A 14,931-nucleotide genomic window follows, 5' to 3' on the forward strand; every position below is an offset into this window, starting at 1 on the left:
TGAAATTGAACAAAAAACGTATAGACTGGCGCCATCTAGCATCATAGTAGAGAATTATCGGCATTCAGCTTTAGCAAGTCTTCGATAGATGGCGCCTCGAGAGAAAAACAAAATTTGACAGTTTTCAATAATCCGCAAGATCCGCAAAAATTCACAAAACGTCTCTTTTCTTTGTAACTACGCTGCATTATATTGTCCACATTCAAAATGAAATATACAATTAGATGTTCGAGAGAAAAACATGAAAAGTACAAAAAGTTCAGTCACAAAAATCGAGCAAATTAATCCCCCTCCCTACTGTTCTTTTCGGGACTTCGTGACGTCATGATTTATTCAACAATTTAACAATTATACATTGAAGGATCCTCTTGCCATTTATATGCTATATAAAACGAGCTAATTCCAGCGTCATTTCTCACTGCATTTTGACCATGTAGGTTTTCTTTACATCACCAAAATTTTGCGACGTTTTCTAAATATATAAATCTCCCAATAATGTGTTTATTCCTATGTAATTTTCGCTAAAACATAAAAATGCACGTTTATTTCTTCGGCATAAGTTTCAGCTGCCCGCGCTTTCGGAATTCCCGCTCTAGAGCGAAGTTCTCGAGTCCGTCGAGCGACCCCATACCCGCTTCCATGAACGGAAAGTGTCGTTGGCGAGTCTCAATTGCGTACGCTCCCCAAAGAGATCCGTAATCGGACCCTTGTCACTCATATCATCAATTCATATGTAGTACATGACGAAGAGTGGTGTATGTAGTCTCGGCTGAATCCTACACTTCCAACGAATTTGACAGATGACCGACCGTCAGCGTTCGCCGAGTTTGACGAAGTGAGGACCGAAGAAAGCGAGCCGACATGGAGGCAGTGCCGAGATTACCGATGATATGGTTCCAGCTGAAAGTCAGTCCGGAGCCGACCACTTTTGGGCCGAAGCTCAAACAGGTACGTACAAGTTTATCTCGTTTTCTTTTTATATATCCAATTAGTCAGTCTTCGCGACGTTCGATGTTTCGTAGTCGTGAATCTACTATTCGCACGGAATGTCGAAACTGCTGATAAAGCCTTGTCACCGCGGTCATTTTTTGGATATTTCCGCGTTTTTGCTTCTTTCGTCTTTTTCTTACAGTATATACAAGAGTTTTACAACGAGGACCCAGAATCGTACAACAATGAGATACACCAGTTGGAAAGCTTACGCTCGATGGCAGTCAGACCGCCAGTCGACATGGCTGGGTGTGCACTGCTGAAGAAATATTATTGTCAGTTGCATTTTCTTCAAAGCAGATTTCCCATGTACAAAGAAGGTCCCGCAGCAGTCACATTTACATGGTATAAAATTCTATATTTTCTATTACACTTAATATATATTCAATTATTTAACATTTAATATAATTGTATGTGAATTTGTAACTGTGGATTATGTTTCTGTTAAATCATAAAATATTTTTTCAGGAGAGATGCTTACGCAAACTTGGTGTGTTCATTGGGTAGCATCCGTTTTGAGATAATATCGATTTTATACAATATTGGAGCAATGCACAGCCAGTTGGGGGCACGAACAGAGAGAAACAGTGCAGATGGAATGAAGATGGCATGTACTCATTTCCAGTGCGCAGCTTGGGCCTTTGAACACCTGAAGAATAGTTTTCCCCAGCCATCTGGTATTGATCTGTCACCAGAATTGATGACATTTATGCATCAGCTTTCCTTAGCACAAGCTCAAGAGTGCATATTGGAGAAGAGCATGCTGGACAATCGTAAGCCAACAATTGTAGGTACGTTTCATCAGCTGTTAGTTATAAATCAATCATTAACGGTTTAGCTTTGTCTGTCATTGTACAAGATGTATATATTATGCAGCCAAAGTTGCAAAGCAAATAGTAGATTACTTCACCATGGCCCTAACCACATTGGAGCAAGGTGGAGTCGAAGATATTGGAACTATTTCTGATACTGTGGGTAACAAAATTTACAAGGTAAGTCAAATTATGGTTTATATATTTGAATTCTTATCAGAATTTAAACACAATATTTATATATAAAATAATTGTATATCCTGTATGACTTACTTAATCACTTTGCGATTTTTTAATTTTTTGTTGAGTCCAAAATTAAAAACTAATGGCTAGATTCGAAGTAGAAAAGATTTCTAAACATTAATTTAAAATATGAGACAATTTTAAATATTTATTAAGTTTATAAGTTTATTAATGTATTGACATGTTTATTGACATATTAACATATAAGAGTACACAAAGAACTATTTTCGTCAACAATCCATGAGTAAACAGTTGATTTAATTTTTTCTTGTTAAAAGCACCTTAATTAAAATTTAATAGGTGGATTAAAATTTATGAGCTGAAGTAACAAAAGTACCAAAAAAAACATTAATGTGTGTGTACTCATTATTAATCTAGGCCATATTAGTTTTATTTTACCAAGAGTTTTCTTTCTTTGGTTATAAACAAAACATTATAATGAAATTATAAATTAAATACATTGTTATAAAGTATAAATAAAAAGTATAAAAAAATATACAATAATATGAATTGCAAAGATTAACAACTATCACTTGATATTTATAGAAAGCACTTTTCCATGAAATATTAGATTAGATTATGAGAAACATAATCAAGAAAATTCTACTTTGGATCTCACAACCTGTCAACAAGGAATACACAATTTAGCAAACAAGTCATGTTGCTAGCCTGTATGACACAATAGTATTATTTATTCAATTTACCATATAATTATCTTATGTTGTTTGAAACAGCAAGTAGGCCATATAGGGTATACTTATCTTATTACTAATTTTGCTCTATGTAATTGTTAGCTAAGTTTTGCATTAAAGAGGACTTAAAAAAGGGTTTGAAACGTTTACATTATTAATTAGTTAATAAATTAATCAATAAATTATACATCCAGTACAGGATTTTAATGGAATTATTTAAATTGATTAGAGACATAATTTAAATTGTTTAGAGCTTAAATATATTGATATTGCATTCTTGAGTTACTATATATATTTTATGAATCATCAAATTTATTTTATTTTTTAATTACTAATTCGTTATCGTTATAATCGTCGTTGTGCAAATATAATATATGATAAAAAAAACTTAGTTTTTTGAGATAAATAAAGTTAAATAATTAATCGAAATTTTTGCAGAGCTGGAAACGCTACGTCAAGTTTAAAAAAGCGTACCACATGGCCGTTACGTATCTTTACCAAGGTCTCGCTGCGGAGGAACAAAGGAAGATGGGAGAGCGAGTAGCTTTTTATAATGCCGCATTAGCGTCCCTTAACGAGGCGCATACGATCTACGATTTTGCAAATGTTAAAGAGGAGAAAGCTGCAGTGGAGGAATCGCTCACGTTCACCAACGATGTGATCGAAGGCAAGAGAAAAGCCGCTAAAAATGAGAACGATTTTATCTATCACGAAGAAGTGCCTGAAAAAGAGAGCCTTGCTTCGGTGAAAGGCGCGTCTTTAGTTAAAGGAATATCGTTTAACATAAATGATCCAGAGGTTTCGGGACAAGATATATTTGCAAGGTAATTACATTTTGTTTTAACATCTGTTTTATAATATATAATTTAATTTTGTATTATTAAATTAAAAAAAAGAATAAATGATAAAATTATTTTTTTTCCCATTATTATTTTTTTTATCGAACATTAGATAGCTTAATTTTTTTATATGAATTTAATCTTTATATATGTTGTTTTATAGATTTGTTCCTATGAAAGTACACGAAGCCAATTCTCTTTACTCAGAGGAAAAAGCCAAAATATTGCGTTTTATTGGAGCAAAAATTGACGAAAAAGACCAATATTTGAACACTTATCTTACTTCCTTGAAGCTAGAACATATGAATTTATGGGATCCTGATGCACAGACTTCAGAAGAATGGGAAGACTTACCTCTCCCGGAAGAATTACTCGAACGTTGTGCTGCTCTTAATGCAAAACAACATGTTATTCAGGATTTATTAGATATTATGGGAAAGTTATCTGAAACAAGCCAAGACGTTGAGAAAGTACTAAAAGAAATATTAAAATTTCTGTTGGAGGAGGAACAAAAGTACTAATTAATCATTTTTCATTTTTGTTAAAAGTTTTAAGCCTCTAATATTTGATAGTTGGACCGTATCATTAATGATTTTCAATTTTTTGTAGAGAAAAACAATACCAAGACGCAGTAGGCAAAAGACCACCATCAATAGTAGCGACAGATTTAACGAGAGAAGCTAAGAAATATGAGGAAGCACACAACAAGGCTTCTGAAAGTAATCAAGCTCTTCATAAAGCGATAACAATGCATGTAAAAAATTTAAAAATTCTTGCGCAACCGTTAGCTGATTTAATGGCCCAGATTCCTTCGCCAAACGCGTATCTTGCAGGTAATTTTTGTATAAATTTCTTATGTCAAATAATATTTATTATATATAAATATGTAATATATAACTTTAAATAGCTTATTGAATTTAAGTCCAGTATATAAATTTATTTTTTCAATATTTTTAGATCAAGGTTCCGAAAAATCACAAGCTAAAGAGATTGAGAAAATGCATATTAAAGAGCTGAAACGTGTATTAAATAAAGTAGACGAGATGCGAATGCAGAGACTTGATTTGCTTACCAAATTACGAGATCAAATTGTTCAAGATGATCTAACACGTTTACTAGTCACGGCTACGTCTGAATCTGTCTCTCTAGATCGTTTATTTTCGGATCAACTTGGCAAGCATCAGAGTTTGGTTAGTAAAATTTCATTCAAATTGTATCATATTTTTTAATATGTAAATTGAATAAAAGAGTTTATAATATTAAATTACAGGTGAATTTGATAGAACAAAATCTCGCTGCACAAGACAATATATTAGCGGCTTTAACAGATGCATATGCTCAGACTGCCAACGTACGCAAAAATGTGGAGGAAATAGTGAAACGTAGAGAAATGACTATATCTTCTTTAATCAATTCTTACGACGCGTATGAGGATTTGCTAGCTAAATCGAGCAAGGGCTTAGAATTTTACAGAAAATTAGAAATAAATGTTTCGAAGTTGTTACAGCGAGTTAAAAGCACATGTAAGGTGCAAGATGAAGAGCGAGAGCAGATACTCGCACAGGACAATAAGAACACCACGTATGAAAAGACCGACACGACAATACCATCGACTTACGATCAAGGACGTCCTCGATCTGGTAATGGCCTGAAGCTGAAGGATTATTTAAACAGCAGAGTGGAAAGCAGCACCGGTTATCAAAATCCGTATTATAACTTATACAAAGGGCATGTTGCTTCGATGCAAATGGATTCGAAATCATTGACAACTGACATGGGAAACAAGAATGTAATTCAGTCTTCAAATACAATACCCGTGTCGGAAATTCCGTCCTCGACTGTGAAGTCGCAACATTATTATCCTGCCACATACGCTGATTATAGAACGAGTTCTCCGTATTCGTATGGTACACAGACTTATTACGAAAATCCAGTTGCTAATAACATCTTAAGTCAGAACTATTTGCCGACCACAACGAGCACTACGAGCGTTTACCAGCAGCCGACTCTGACTACGCCAACTGCAGGCGTATCTAATTCGAGTGTACAATATCCCTCCAGTTCCTACTTGTCTAATGAACAGACTCTATCCACATCCACTGCGCAAGACAAATTCCATGATGTCTCTTCAAACTACAATGTTTCTAATACTGCTTTGCAATATGACGCTTATCAGTCTCCAACGAGTTATAATAGCTATAACATTACAACACCATATATTCCCAATCAAGAGAAAGTTACAGTTAAGAGTGGGACATCTGAGACGTCCACACACGTTCCGCAGCCAGTACCCCAAATACCTGTCTCTACGATCGGAGTCGCAGCAGCAAGCGGCACCGCGTTGACGGACGGTCAAGGACAAGCTTCTTATGGCATCGTGCAACAAGCTCAGCAATATGATAATCAACAGAAGACGACTTTGAACCAAGAAATGTTTCACAGTGGTCAGAACGCTACTAGATCTCCACAAACGATGCCAACAAAAGACAGTACGTTGACGCAGAATTATTCGCTCCCTCAAACTGTCCACTCTGACATCACATATTCGCAAAACTATCAGAATACCACATATTACAATCCAAGCGCAGCGGAACTGCAAACCCAGCGAGTCCCGTACACTCAGGCGTACGATCCAGCTGTTGTTCCTCCGACACAATATATGCAATCGCCGCAACCAAGTACGAGCAATCAGTCTATACATTCCGTACCATCGACAAATGAAGTCTCTGTATCGTACTCTCCGAATTTACATGGCGTTAGTCCTGTGCAGTATTCACAACAGACTGGTACGGAACAAAGTACGCAGAATTACACAGATAAAACGTACGCTGCGTACGGTACACAAGTACAAATGAACACCGTCACTCCGAATTATCCAAGTACTTATCAGAATTATCAGCATGGTGCTACGGGTGGTACGCCGTACGAACAGACCATGTTACCTGGGGACCATACATCCAGCACATACGCCTACAACTCCAGTAGTTCAGAAATGATACAGAGTCACGCGAAACCGACAACGGTTCAGAGTTACTCACAATCCTATCAATATTCGCAGCAAGCTCCTTACTCGGGATACGTGCAGTATCCAAATTATTCGCAAAGCCAAAATTATGCCTACATGCAAAACGCGCATGGAACGAATACAATGGCGTACACATATAATCCTACTAATCAGGCACAGGGCTACACTTACGTGCCTCAAGGTGCACAGACTTCTCAAACATTGGAGGCGACGGTTTCGGTGACGTCCTCCAATATCACGGCCAGTAGCATTTATCAACAACAAGAGACAAACGCAAGATATACGAATGCGGGTAATAATGCTGTAGTCAGTCAAACACCATCTTCACAATACAGTCAAGCTTATCAGTCTCCAACAGGAAACGATACGTATTATACCACACCTTACGGTCTTCAAATGCAGGGTCAAGGTACGTTATATTCTCCAATGTTTTTTTGTGTGTCTAAGAAATTATTTTGTCATTTTAATATCATTTTGTTTCAGCTGGTTCGGTAACAAGACCGGAAAATTACACCAATTACAATCAGACGTATATGCAGGCCGTCAACAATGGAACGAATACAACGACAAGCGCTAATCCGATGAAACTCACGACCAAATCCGAAGAACCGAAATCAAACGTCGATCTTCTTTCTGACCTCGATATTACTATAAATCATGCACCTCTTGTGCCAGAAGTACGGCCTCTTTCGACAGTACAAAAGAAAGAGGAGACGACAACAGGCGATAATGCAGAAGATAATAAGACAGAGAAGAGCGAACAAGATAAATCCTGTAAAACTGAACAAGAAGTCGCAGCTTCCGTTGAAGATAAAAATGATCATGAGAACTTACAAATCGTATGGGATACATGGTATAATGACGTTCAACCGAAAAGAGATCCTCTAGGAGAACCAGCGGCGTTACAAAAATTTATTAATGATGTTGAGAAATATGAAAAATTCGTAGATAGTTTACTCGTAAAGACTTTAAGCGGAGCAACGAATCTTGATATCAAGTGGAAGGAAGTTCAGGACTTCGAAGTAAGTTTAAAATAATTTTTGCTAATGTTATACTAACCGCATCTCTTAATCAAATAAAAAATATTTTTTTTTTAATATACGTATGTTCGAATTTATAAAAGTTATCGTTTTTCTTTTAGGAACGAGAAAATGGAAAACAATCGAGTACTGTAGCGTTAGCTCACTCGTCCGAAAATCGAACAATTGATTGTATTCCGTACGACACAACACGAGTACAAATATCGTCATCGGATGTTTCATCATACATAAATGCATCCCACATCATGGAAATCACACAGTGGATACCTACAGCATTTATTATAACTCAAACACCTTTAACGGATAAATTAGATGTTTTTTGGACGATGGTCTGGGAACAAGAGAGTGAAGTTATTGCGTGCTTAACATCTGACGCTCAGGTTTGTGTATAGAAATAAAATCTATATTTCTGTAATACGGTTAGAAAATTGAAAAAGGCTAAATATTGAAATTTTTCACATAAATATTTTTTTATAATACTTTTTATTATGACATTTTTCTAAACTTTCATATTCTAATAAAATTTCTTTGTAGTTAAATGGAGAATTGTATTGGCCCATAAGTGAGGAGGACAACTTGGACATAGGAAATTTCACTGTTTCACTAAAGAAGATAGTTAACCACACAACATATATTCAAAGAACTCTTTCTATTCAACATAATAAAAAGAAGTCTGAGAGAGTCATTGTACACATGCAATTTCTTGTGTGGCCTTCAAAGTAAGTTAACTCTGTAATTGAAATATTTAAAAAAGACTGTTATAGTATATCACAATGATTAATATATTTTATTTTTCCAGTGGTTTTCCGAGTAGTCCTGGCGCTATACTCGCATTTTCAAGCGACGTGATGACAGAACAGGCATTAAGGCGTTGTTCTCCTAAGCCCGTAATTGTACACTGTTTAGACGGCGGTTCGTTGAGCAGTCTGTTTTTAGTAGCCGCTGCGACTGTGTGTCACATACGAGCTGATTGTGGAATCGTAGATGTACCACTGGTTTTTAAAGGCCTTGCGAAATGTCGCAAACAAGTCGTAAATAAGGAATCACTATTATTTGCATACAGACTAGTATTGTACCATGCTCAGGATATCTTAATGAAACGTAAGAGAAATCATTTTTCTTTTCTTTAATTAAACATTGTTTAATTAATATACTGTTTTGTCTTAGGTGGTATTCTGTCATCTACTCGGGCCACGTTTGAAAATTTGGATGGATTCAAAGGGAACAAAGAGAAAACATCGCGAAAATTACAGTGCCATCCTTCAGATGATTTTCTTCATAATCTTGGTGTGGGGATACAGCGTCCCGATTCTGAGCAACCAGGTATGCAATTAGCAAAAATATGGTAAATTGATTTGCAATATAAGTTTTAAACGAGCAATTTTCTAAGTGTGTATTTCATTTTTTTATTTTATTTTAGGAAAAACACAAACCATTTTAACAAGCGATAGCGCGTCGGCTAAAAGTTCATCGTCACAAGAAAAATCTAATGGCAGAGTCATTGATCCCTTAAGTCAATTGGATCCTTTGTGGTCTATCAGAAGATAATTACACAACGCTAAGAATGTAAATTCCACTGTGCAGCTTTAAATGATTATTTAAACGAAATAGGCATTCCTATCTTTGTTAAAGTGATTGATACAAATATCGAGCTAGAAAGAATTTTTAAGATAGCTTGTATAAATAATGTTACAATATGGAATTAAAAAGTAATAATGCAATCTAAATTAGCTTTGAAATAAAAAGACATTTATTCAAGTATTTGTGTGCTAATCCTTAAGTTTTAACAGTTTTACTGTCTGTTAAATATATAGAATAAAAAATATAAAACACATGCCTTTTATTCGTATTCATTTTTCACGTTTATACATTTTAATTGGCCTAAGCAATGCAGTCTAATTGCATTGCTTCATTTATATTTCGATATATTTTAAGCTGTAATGTATCATTAATTAGGTAAATATAACGTAACTTGTATTTCACTTAGCACTTTAATACAATTAATTTAAATATTCCTGACTATATTCCTGTTTCCATGAAAAATGATTATAATATAAACTTCATGATACATTCATTTTTCGAACATAATGCATTCGCACATAACGAAGATACTTTAGACAATATAATTGTTTAATATATAGCGCATTAAATGCGAAATATTTATTATAAAGAGAAACATTCTCTTTTATATTTAAAGCATATACATATGCTAACGTTCAAAAACAAATTCTAATAATTTTACCCGCAGTATCAAGAGGCGCGGTCGCGCCGCGCGCCAGGTGACGCGCTAAGCGATTATGTATGACAGTGGTATGATTTTTAAGGATGCTGCCGAAATATATGCTAAACGTATATCTTTTAAAATTCTAATCAATTGTGTTCTAATCATATAGCAGTATTTATGTTATTTTTTTTATCTTTACATTTCATTTATAAAAATTCAATTACAATGCGATGAGCAGTAATACATGTATAAGTATTAATATCCGCAGTGAGTGACTGTCGCGAAACTTGGACATAACTGAACGTCAATATCAAAAGATTTATGACATGGCAATAGATTTTTGTTCACGCGAATCCGGGTTAGAGTATTTTAAGCACCTCTGTTTCGTAAATCTTTCACTCTGTAAATTCGCACCAGCCAATGTTCCGTCGTGTACGCTTCTTCCAATGTATTTAATTCAAAATCTTTATTTCCGATCTCCATGTTTCTTACTCTGTCATAACCTGAAGGTTTGCCTGTTTAAAAAGTTCAACGATACAATAATCATTACAAAATCTATGAACTAGTTTTGATCAAACATAGATTCTTACCGCCTTCAGTATAGACTTGGCCAAATCTATAATAGCACATTTTGTACATGAGACAATTGAGCAAAATTGGAGATCCTTCTTTATCTACACGGAATTCGCCTGCGGAATTATAATAATCCCATTCGGTTATGGACTTTCCTTTTTCTGTACTGCCGCCAATGCGCACCATCCATAGGAACTTATTTATGTCTAATCAAAATACATTAATAATATTAATAATTTTTAACAATATGTATAAAAATTTTTTAAATCTAAATAATAAAATTTTTATATCTGTCCATAGAAGTCTAAATCATGTATTGGAGTGATATGTGAAAACAGTCTATTTGTAATCAACGGGTACTAGGTTCAATCCCGATTCTCCGGCATGTTTTGATTTACAAATAAATGAGTAAGATAAATTGTTAAATCGTTTTGGAAATAATAAATTAACAGAAATCATTGTTGTCCTAGATTATACTCACCATCTGATGAGTAGCCAGTGAGCCCTCCAAAAATCACAAGGACGTAGTTGACATCTAATTCTCTCATAATCTCGTAAGCTTTTTCCTCGGAACTCGCCATTGCCTGGCCAACTCTTGATATGTGCGTATTATTCCATGTATTATTGTCTACTAAAATAGTACGATTTGCCATCGCAGTTATCTGATACCCATAATCCCACCATGACATTATTTTAGCATTCTGAAAAGAACATGAAATACACAATTTTATCGTTTCTTTAAAAGTTTTCTTTCAATTCCAAATCGCAAAATATTTTTTTTAATTTTTTAGTTAAATTGCAACATATACTATATTATATATTATCTATTTATATCTGTATTTTTAGTTGAACATTAAATTTATAAATTCTAACTCAAAAATTCATATTTAAAAAAAAAACTAGCAACGTTTACCTCGGGCGTATTCATGCGTAGCCAGTAGTACGCTTCTCTAAAATCGTCAAAAATCATTCGTCCACCGTCAGGTGATCGTGCAGATAATACAATGCTAGGTGAGCTATAAGCTTCCGCTGTCACCCACGTGCAGTGAAAAGTATAGGATAGGAAGAGTATAGACATTACTAAGATGAAAAATGAGGCAATCTGGAAATATATTTGTATTTCTATAAATTTTTTTAATTTAATAACACTTTTCCCGCGTCTAACTATCATATTTAAGCATATCTGTTTTTCTCGAAATATTAAAAACTTACCTCACTTCTCAAGATATAATTATTTTCGAATTTCTTGGCTTTTTTATCGACAACCTTTCCACTTTCAACTTGTTTCATGTAAGTGACTAATAGAGAAGAAGCTCCTATTCCACCCAAAATGCACATTACTGGAGCAAGTACTAACATTAAACGTACCATTACTCCCTAAAATATTAAATAAGTACTATTTAAGTATAATATAAATAAAATTTATATAGAAAAATAAATATAAAAAAACTGTCTATATATTCTACAAATATTTAAAATTGTAAGGTCATATATGATCTTTTACTTACTGCAAAATATAAACTAGTAACTCCATACAAAATTAAGAAAATGTTCGAGTCTGTTAACTTGGAGAAACAGAAGTATAAGCCTGATGGAAACAAAAATACAAGTATCTGCAGATCGAAGTAAAAGGAGCTCCATGATGTTGGCTGATGCTCAGAGACCGAAGCAATTATCGGAATATGATTCTTTGCATAAGATGGATCAAGCAGGGAGTAAAAGCGTCCAGTCCATGGTGATATTTTTCCTTCAAAAAAATTAAGCAATATGCACATAAGAAAATATATCATTAAATAATATATTTGATACATATATTTTTTATGAGCGTTATATATATATATATATATACAAATAAAAAATACAAAGTTAATACCTGTAATGGTTAAAACACCGCCAATTACACATGAAGTTGTAACCACCACAACAAGCAGAGCACGGAATAATATCTCAAATTCTTTTTGAGACAATTTACTTCTCAAATAATCCACTAATGCGTGTATCTGACAAAGACCAAAAACACCCAGTGCCTAAAAATTACGAAAAATGAAGTAAATAAGATTGTATGTAAAATTTCAAGTAAATTAATGTTATAAAGTTGGATATTATTTAAATTGTGCTTAAAATTAAAATAATATTAAATCTTTAATAATGTTTTAAGAATATTATCGCAACTTACAAGCATATGCTCGGAACTCTGAACAGGTTGAAAACCAACAAATGAGATCTGCATAGATAAAATAGTTCCTAAACAATATAAAATACTATATGCGATGTATATCCTGTGAGAGAATCTGCCAGTCACCATCAACGTCAGTACGTGCAACGGAATCAAATTAATCAGAAAGACATATCCGCCCCATGAAGACACCATGTAGAAATAAGCCAGCGCGGCGCACGTGGCCCAACAAATTGCTCCTGTTTTTACAGCTTTGATCCACATATAATATGTGAAAAGCATGCAAAAGATCGCTATGCCTTCATTATCGTAAGAACCTGCAACTGATCGAGATATATAGCCAGGGACAATTGCAATCATTGCAGCTGCAAATAGGCCTGAAGCGGAATCCTAAAAAGATAAAATTAAATGAATGTGATAAAAGAAAATACCACTGTATCTGCTTCAAAGGTGCTCTGTATTAAATCAATAAAAAAATATATAAGTTGTACCTTTAACTCTTTGGTAAGGAGATAGGTAATAATTGTCGTTAAACTTGAAAATAATGGAGCAAGGAAGACACAAATGTTGCGTATATCTAATGTGATGTTCAGTAACCATGAGATACGATACAGTGCTGCTGAAGTTATCATCAAACCAGGGTATATAGTTCCTGTAAAATTCATTAATGAATATTAACACCTTTCTTTCTCTTTCTCAGAGATTCTTCAACAACACATATTTAATCCTCTGAGGACACTATTGTTTTTTACTACTTTCCTGAACACAAGGAGTTATTGGTTCGTTTTTAAATTTTTGAGTTTTAAAAAATTTGAAAAAATTCTACACTCTTCCAACATTTTAGAATATAATTTCACGTTTGTTTGATACAAAATGTTTATCACATTTTTTGTATATATCTGAATTTGAGGTAGACTAAATTAAAATTAAAAATTTATTGGGATCATTATATCCCCCATGTGACCTCGGAGAATTAAGAAATGTCATATACATCATTTTTGCATATATTTAAAAAATGTTTTACAGATATCTTTATGTGTATTATTTGGATCTGTGTGAAAACTTATCAGCATACAATTAATACCTCCTATTATCCTGCCAAGTGGATACCAAACACGATCATCAAACCAATTATGGAAACTATAGAATCCATTTTCAGCTAGATATTTTGTAGTACGATAATTGAAATATGGATCAAATTCATGAATAACACTTTCAAATCTTAGTACTGAGAATAAACGTGTTGCAAATGCTGAAAGAAAATACAATAAATATAAGAGTGAGTACACACACCTAATCTCGATATTTCTTTATCTGATAAATCCAAGATAATAATAAACCTACATAAAATTGCTGCTAAGGAAAGCACAGTTAATTTCAGAAGTGTTTCCTGCTTCTGCGCCGTCATACGCAGACCCCTCGTCCTTAATAACGTCACCATGTCGGCCCGGAGGAATGCACAGCAATTTTAAATGAAATAAATCCTGTATCTCTTACAGCATCAATCTGCAAACAGATCAAAGCTCCTTTAATCCATCTTTTCTGTATATATATTTGCACGCGGCGCACGCATCGTTATTGTTGATCAAAGAGATTTTGCGTGACGTGAAGTTCAGACAGGCAGATAAATCTGGTTTCTAAGGAATGAGAACAGGTAGTTTTGTATAATCCATGCAGCTTGAGCACATGCCCGCTACTTGAGGAGGTTATAATCTCATGGGCAGAGCAAAACGACGAGCGAATTGCAAGCGATGAGCGTCTCCGTTTACAAATAAACGCTCCTTAATTTTTGGATATCTGACACGCCTACGACAGTGCACATGCATTCGCAAACAACGCCGGGTAGAACTCCATCGTACCACGTACACAAAACTACCGGCCGGTGACATATGCATACGTCAACTCGCATATTTCACTCTTCCGTATTGCGCTCAACAAGATGCGCTGATGGTTCGAGAGAAACTTACAAAATTATTTTATACAACAAATGTGCGTAAACACAATGTGACCATTTAAATTATTAACTAAGAAACGCGATGAACGCGAGACAAATATTTCCAAAAAAAAGCCATAGATTACGACCCACACGATCAGAAGATGATCAAGTGGAATGAGAAAATGACTTTAGCGTCATCTATCCGCCACATCGCTTTTTCCTTTCGATAAAAAAATTATTAATTATTAATTTTGAAAAATTGAATTCTAAAAAAATAAGTAAAATTCAAGGAATTAGTTAAGAAGTGCCATTTAAATTTTAAAATTTTCTAGACTTTTAAATTAAAAAAATTAAAAGCCACGATGCTAGAAATGTGTGTCC

At 34.3% G+C, this 14,931-nt stretch overlaps 2 protein-coding genes across 4 annotated transcripts; one reads left to right on the plus strand and one right to left on the minus strand.

Annotated features, from left to right (window-relative positions):
• Positions 1–632: 632 nt before the first annotated feature.
• On the plus strand, positions 633–9,471 carry LOC105205020 (tyrosine-protein phosphatase non-receptor type 23). The gene is made up of 15 exons (XM_011174313.3): positions 633–948; positions 1,133–1,335; positions 1,459–1,781; positions 1,867–1,982; positions 3,176–3,561; positions 3,740–4,090; positions 4,186–4,409; positions 4,534–4,766; positions 4,847–7,010; positions 7,085–7,623; positions 7,743–8,021; positions 8,176–8,360; positions 8,441–8,742; positions 8,809–8,964; positions 9,062–9,471. The coding sequence occupies exons 1-15, from the start codon at positions 862–864 to the stop codon at positions 9,187–9,189; spliced, it is 5,676 nt and encodes a 1,891-aa protein (XP_011172615.1). The 5' UTR covers positions 633–861; the 3' UTR covers positions 9,190–9,471.
• Positions 9,465–14,736, minus strand: LOC105205021 (dolichyl-diphosphooligosaccharide--protein glycosyltransferase subunit STT3A). Of its 3 annotated transcripts, none has more exons than XM_026138981.2 (12): positions 14,582–14,736; positions 13,959–14,120; positions 13,699–13,866; positions 13,106–13,266; positions 12,615–13,004; positions 12,312–12,465; positions 11,947–12,185; positions 11,651–11,815; positions 11,352–11,540; positions 10,920–11,139; positions 10,456–10,644; positions 9,465–10,380 (listed from the first exon to the last, which is right to left on the minus strand). In XM_026138981.2, exons 2-12 carry the CDS (start codon positions 14,053–14,055, stop codon positions 10,235–10,237), a joined length of 2,118 nt encoding a protein of 705 aa, XP_025994766.1. In that variant the 5' UTR covers positions 14,056–14,120; positions 14,582–14,736; the 3' UTR covers positions 9,465–10,234. The 3 variants fall into 3 exon arrangements, with proteins under 3 accessions (XP_025994766.1, XP_025994764.1, XP_025994765.1); XM_026138979.2 differs by having other exon boundaries at positions 14,481–14,710; XM_026138980.2 differs by having other exon boundaries at positions 14,474–14,700.
• Between the last annotated feature and the right edge of the window lie 195 nt (positions 14,737–14,931).

This window comes from Solenopsis invicta, chromosome 7 (assembly GCF_016802725.1).
Source record: "Solenopsis invicta isolate M01_SB chromosome 7, UNIL_Sinv_3.0, whole genome shotgun sequence".
Lineage (NCBI taxonomy): Eukaryota > Metazoa > Arthropoda > Insecta > Hymenoptera > Formicidae > Solenopsis > Solenopsis invicta.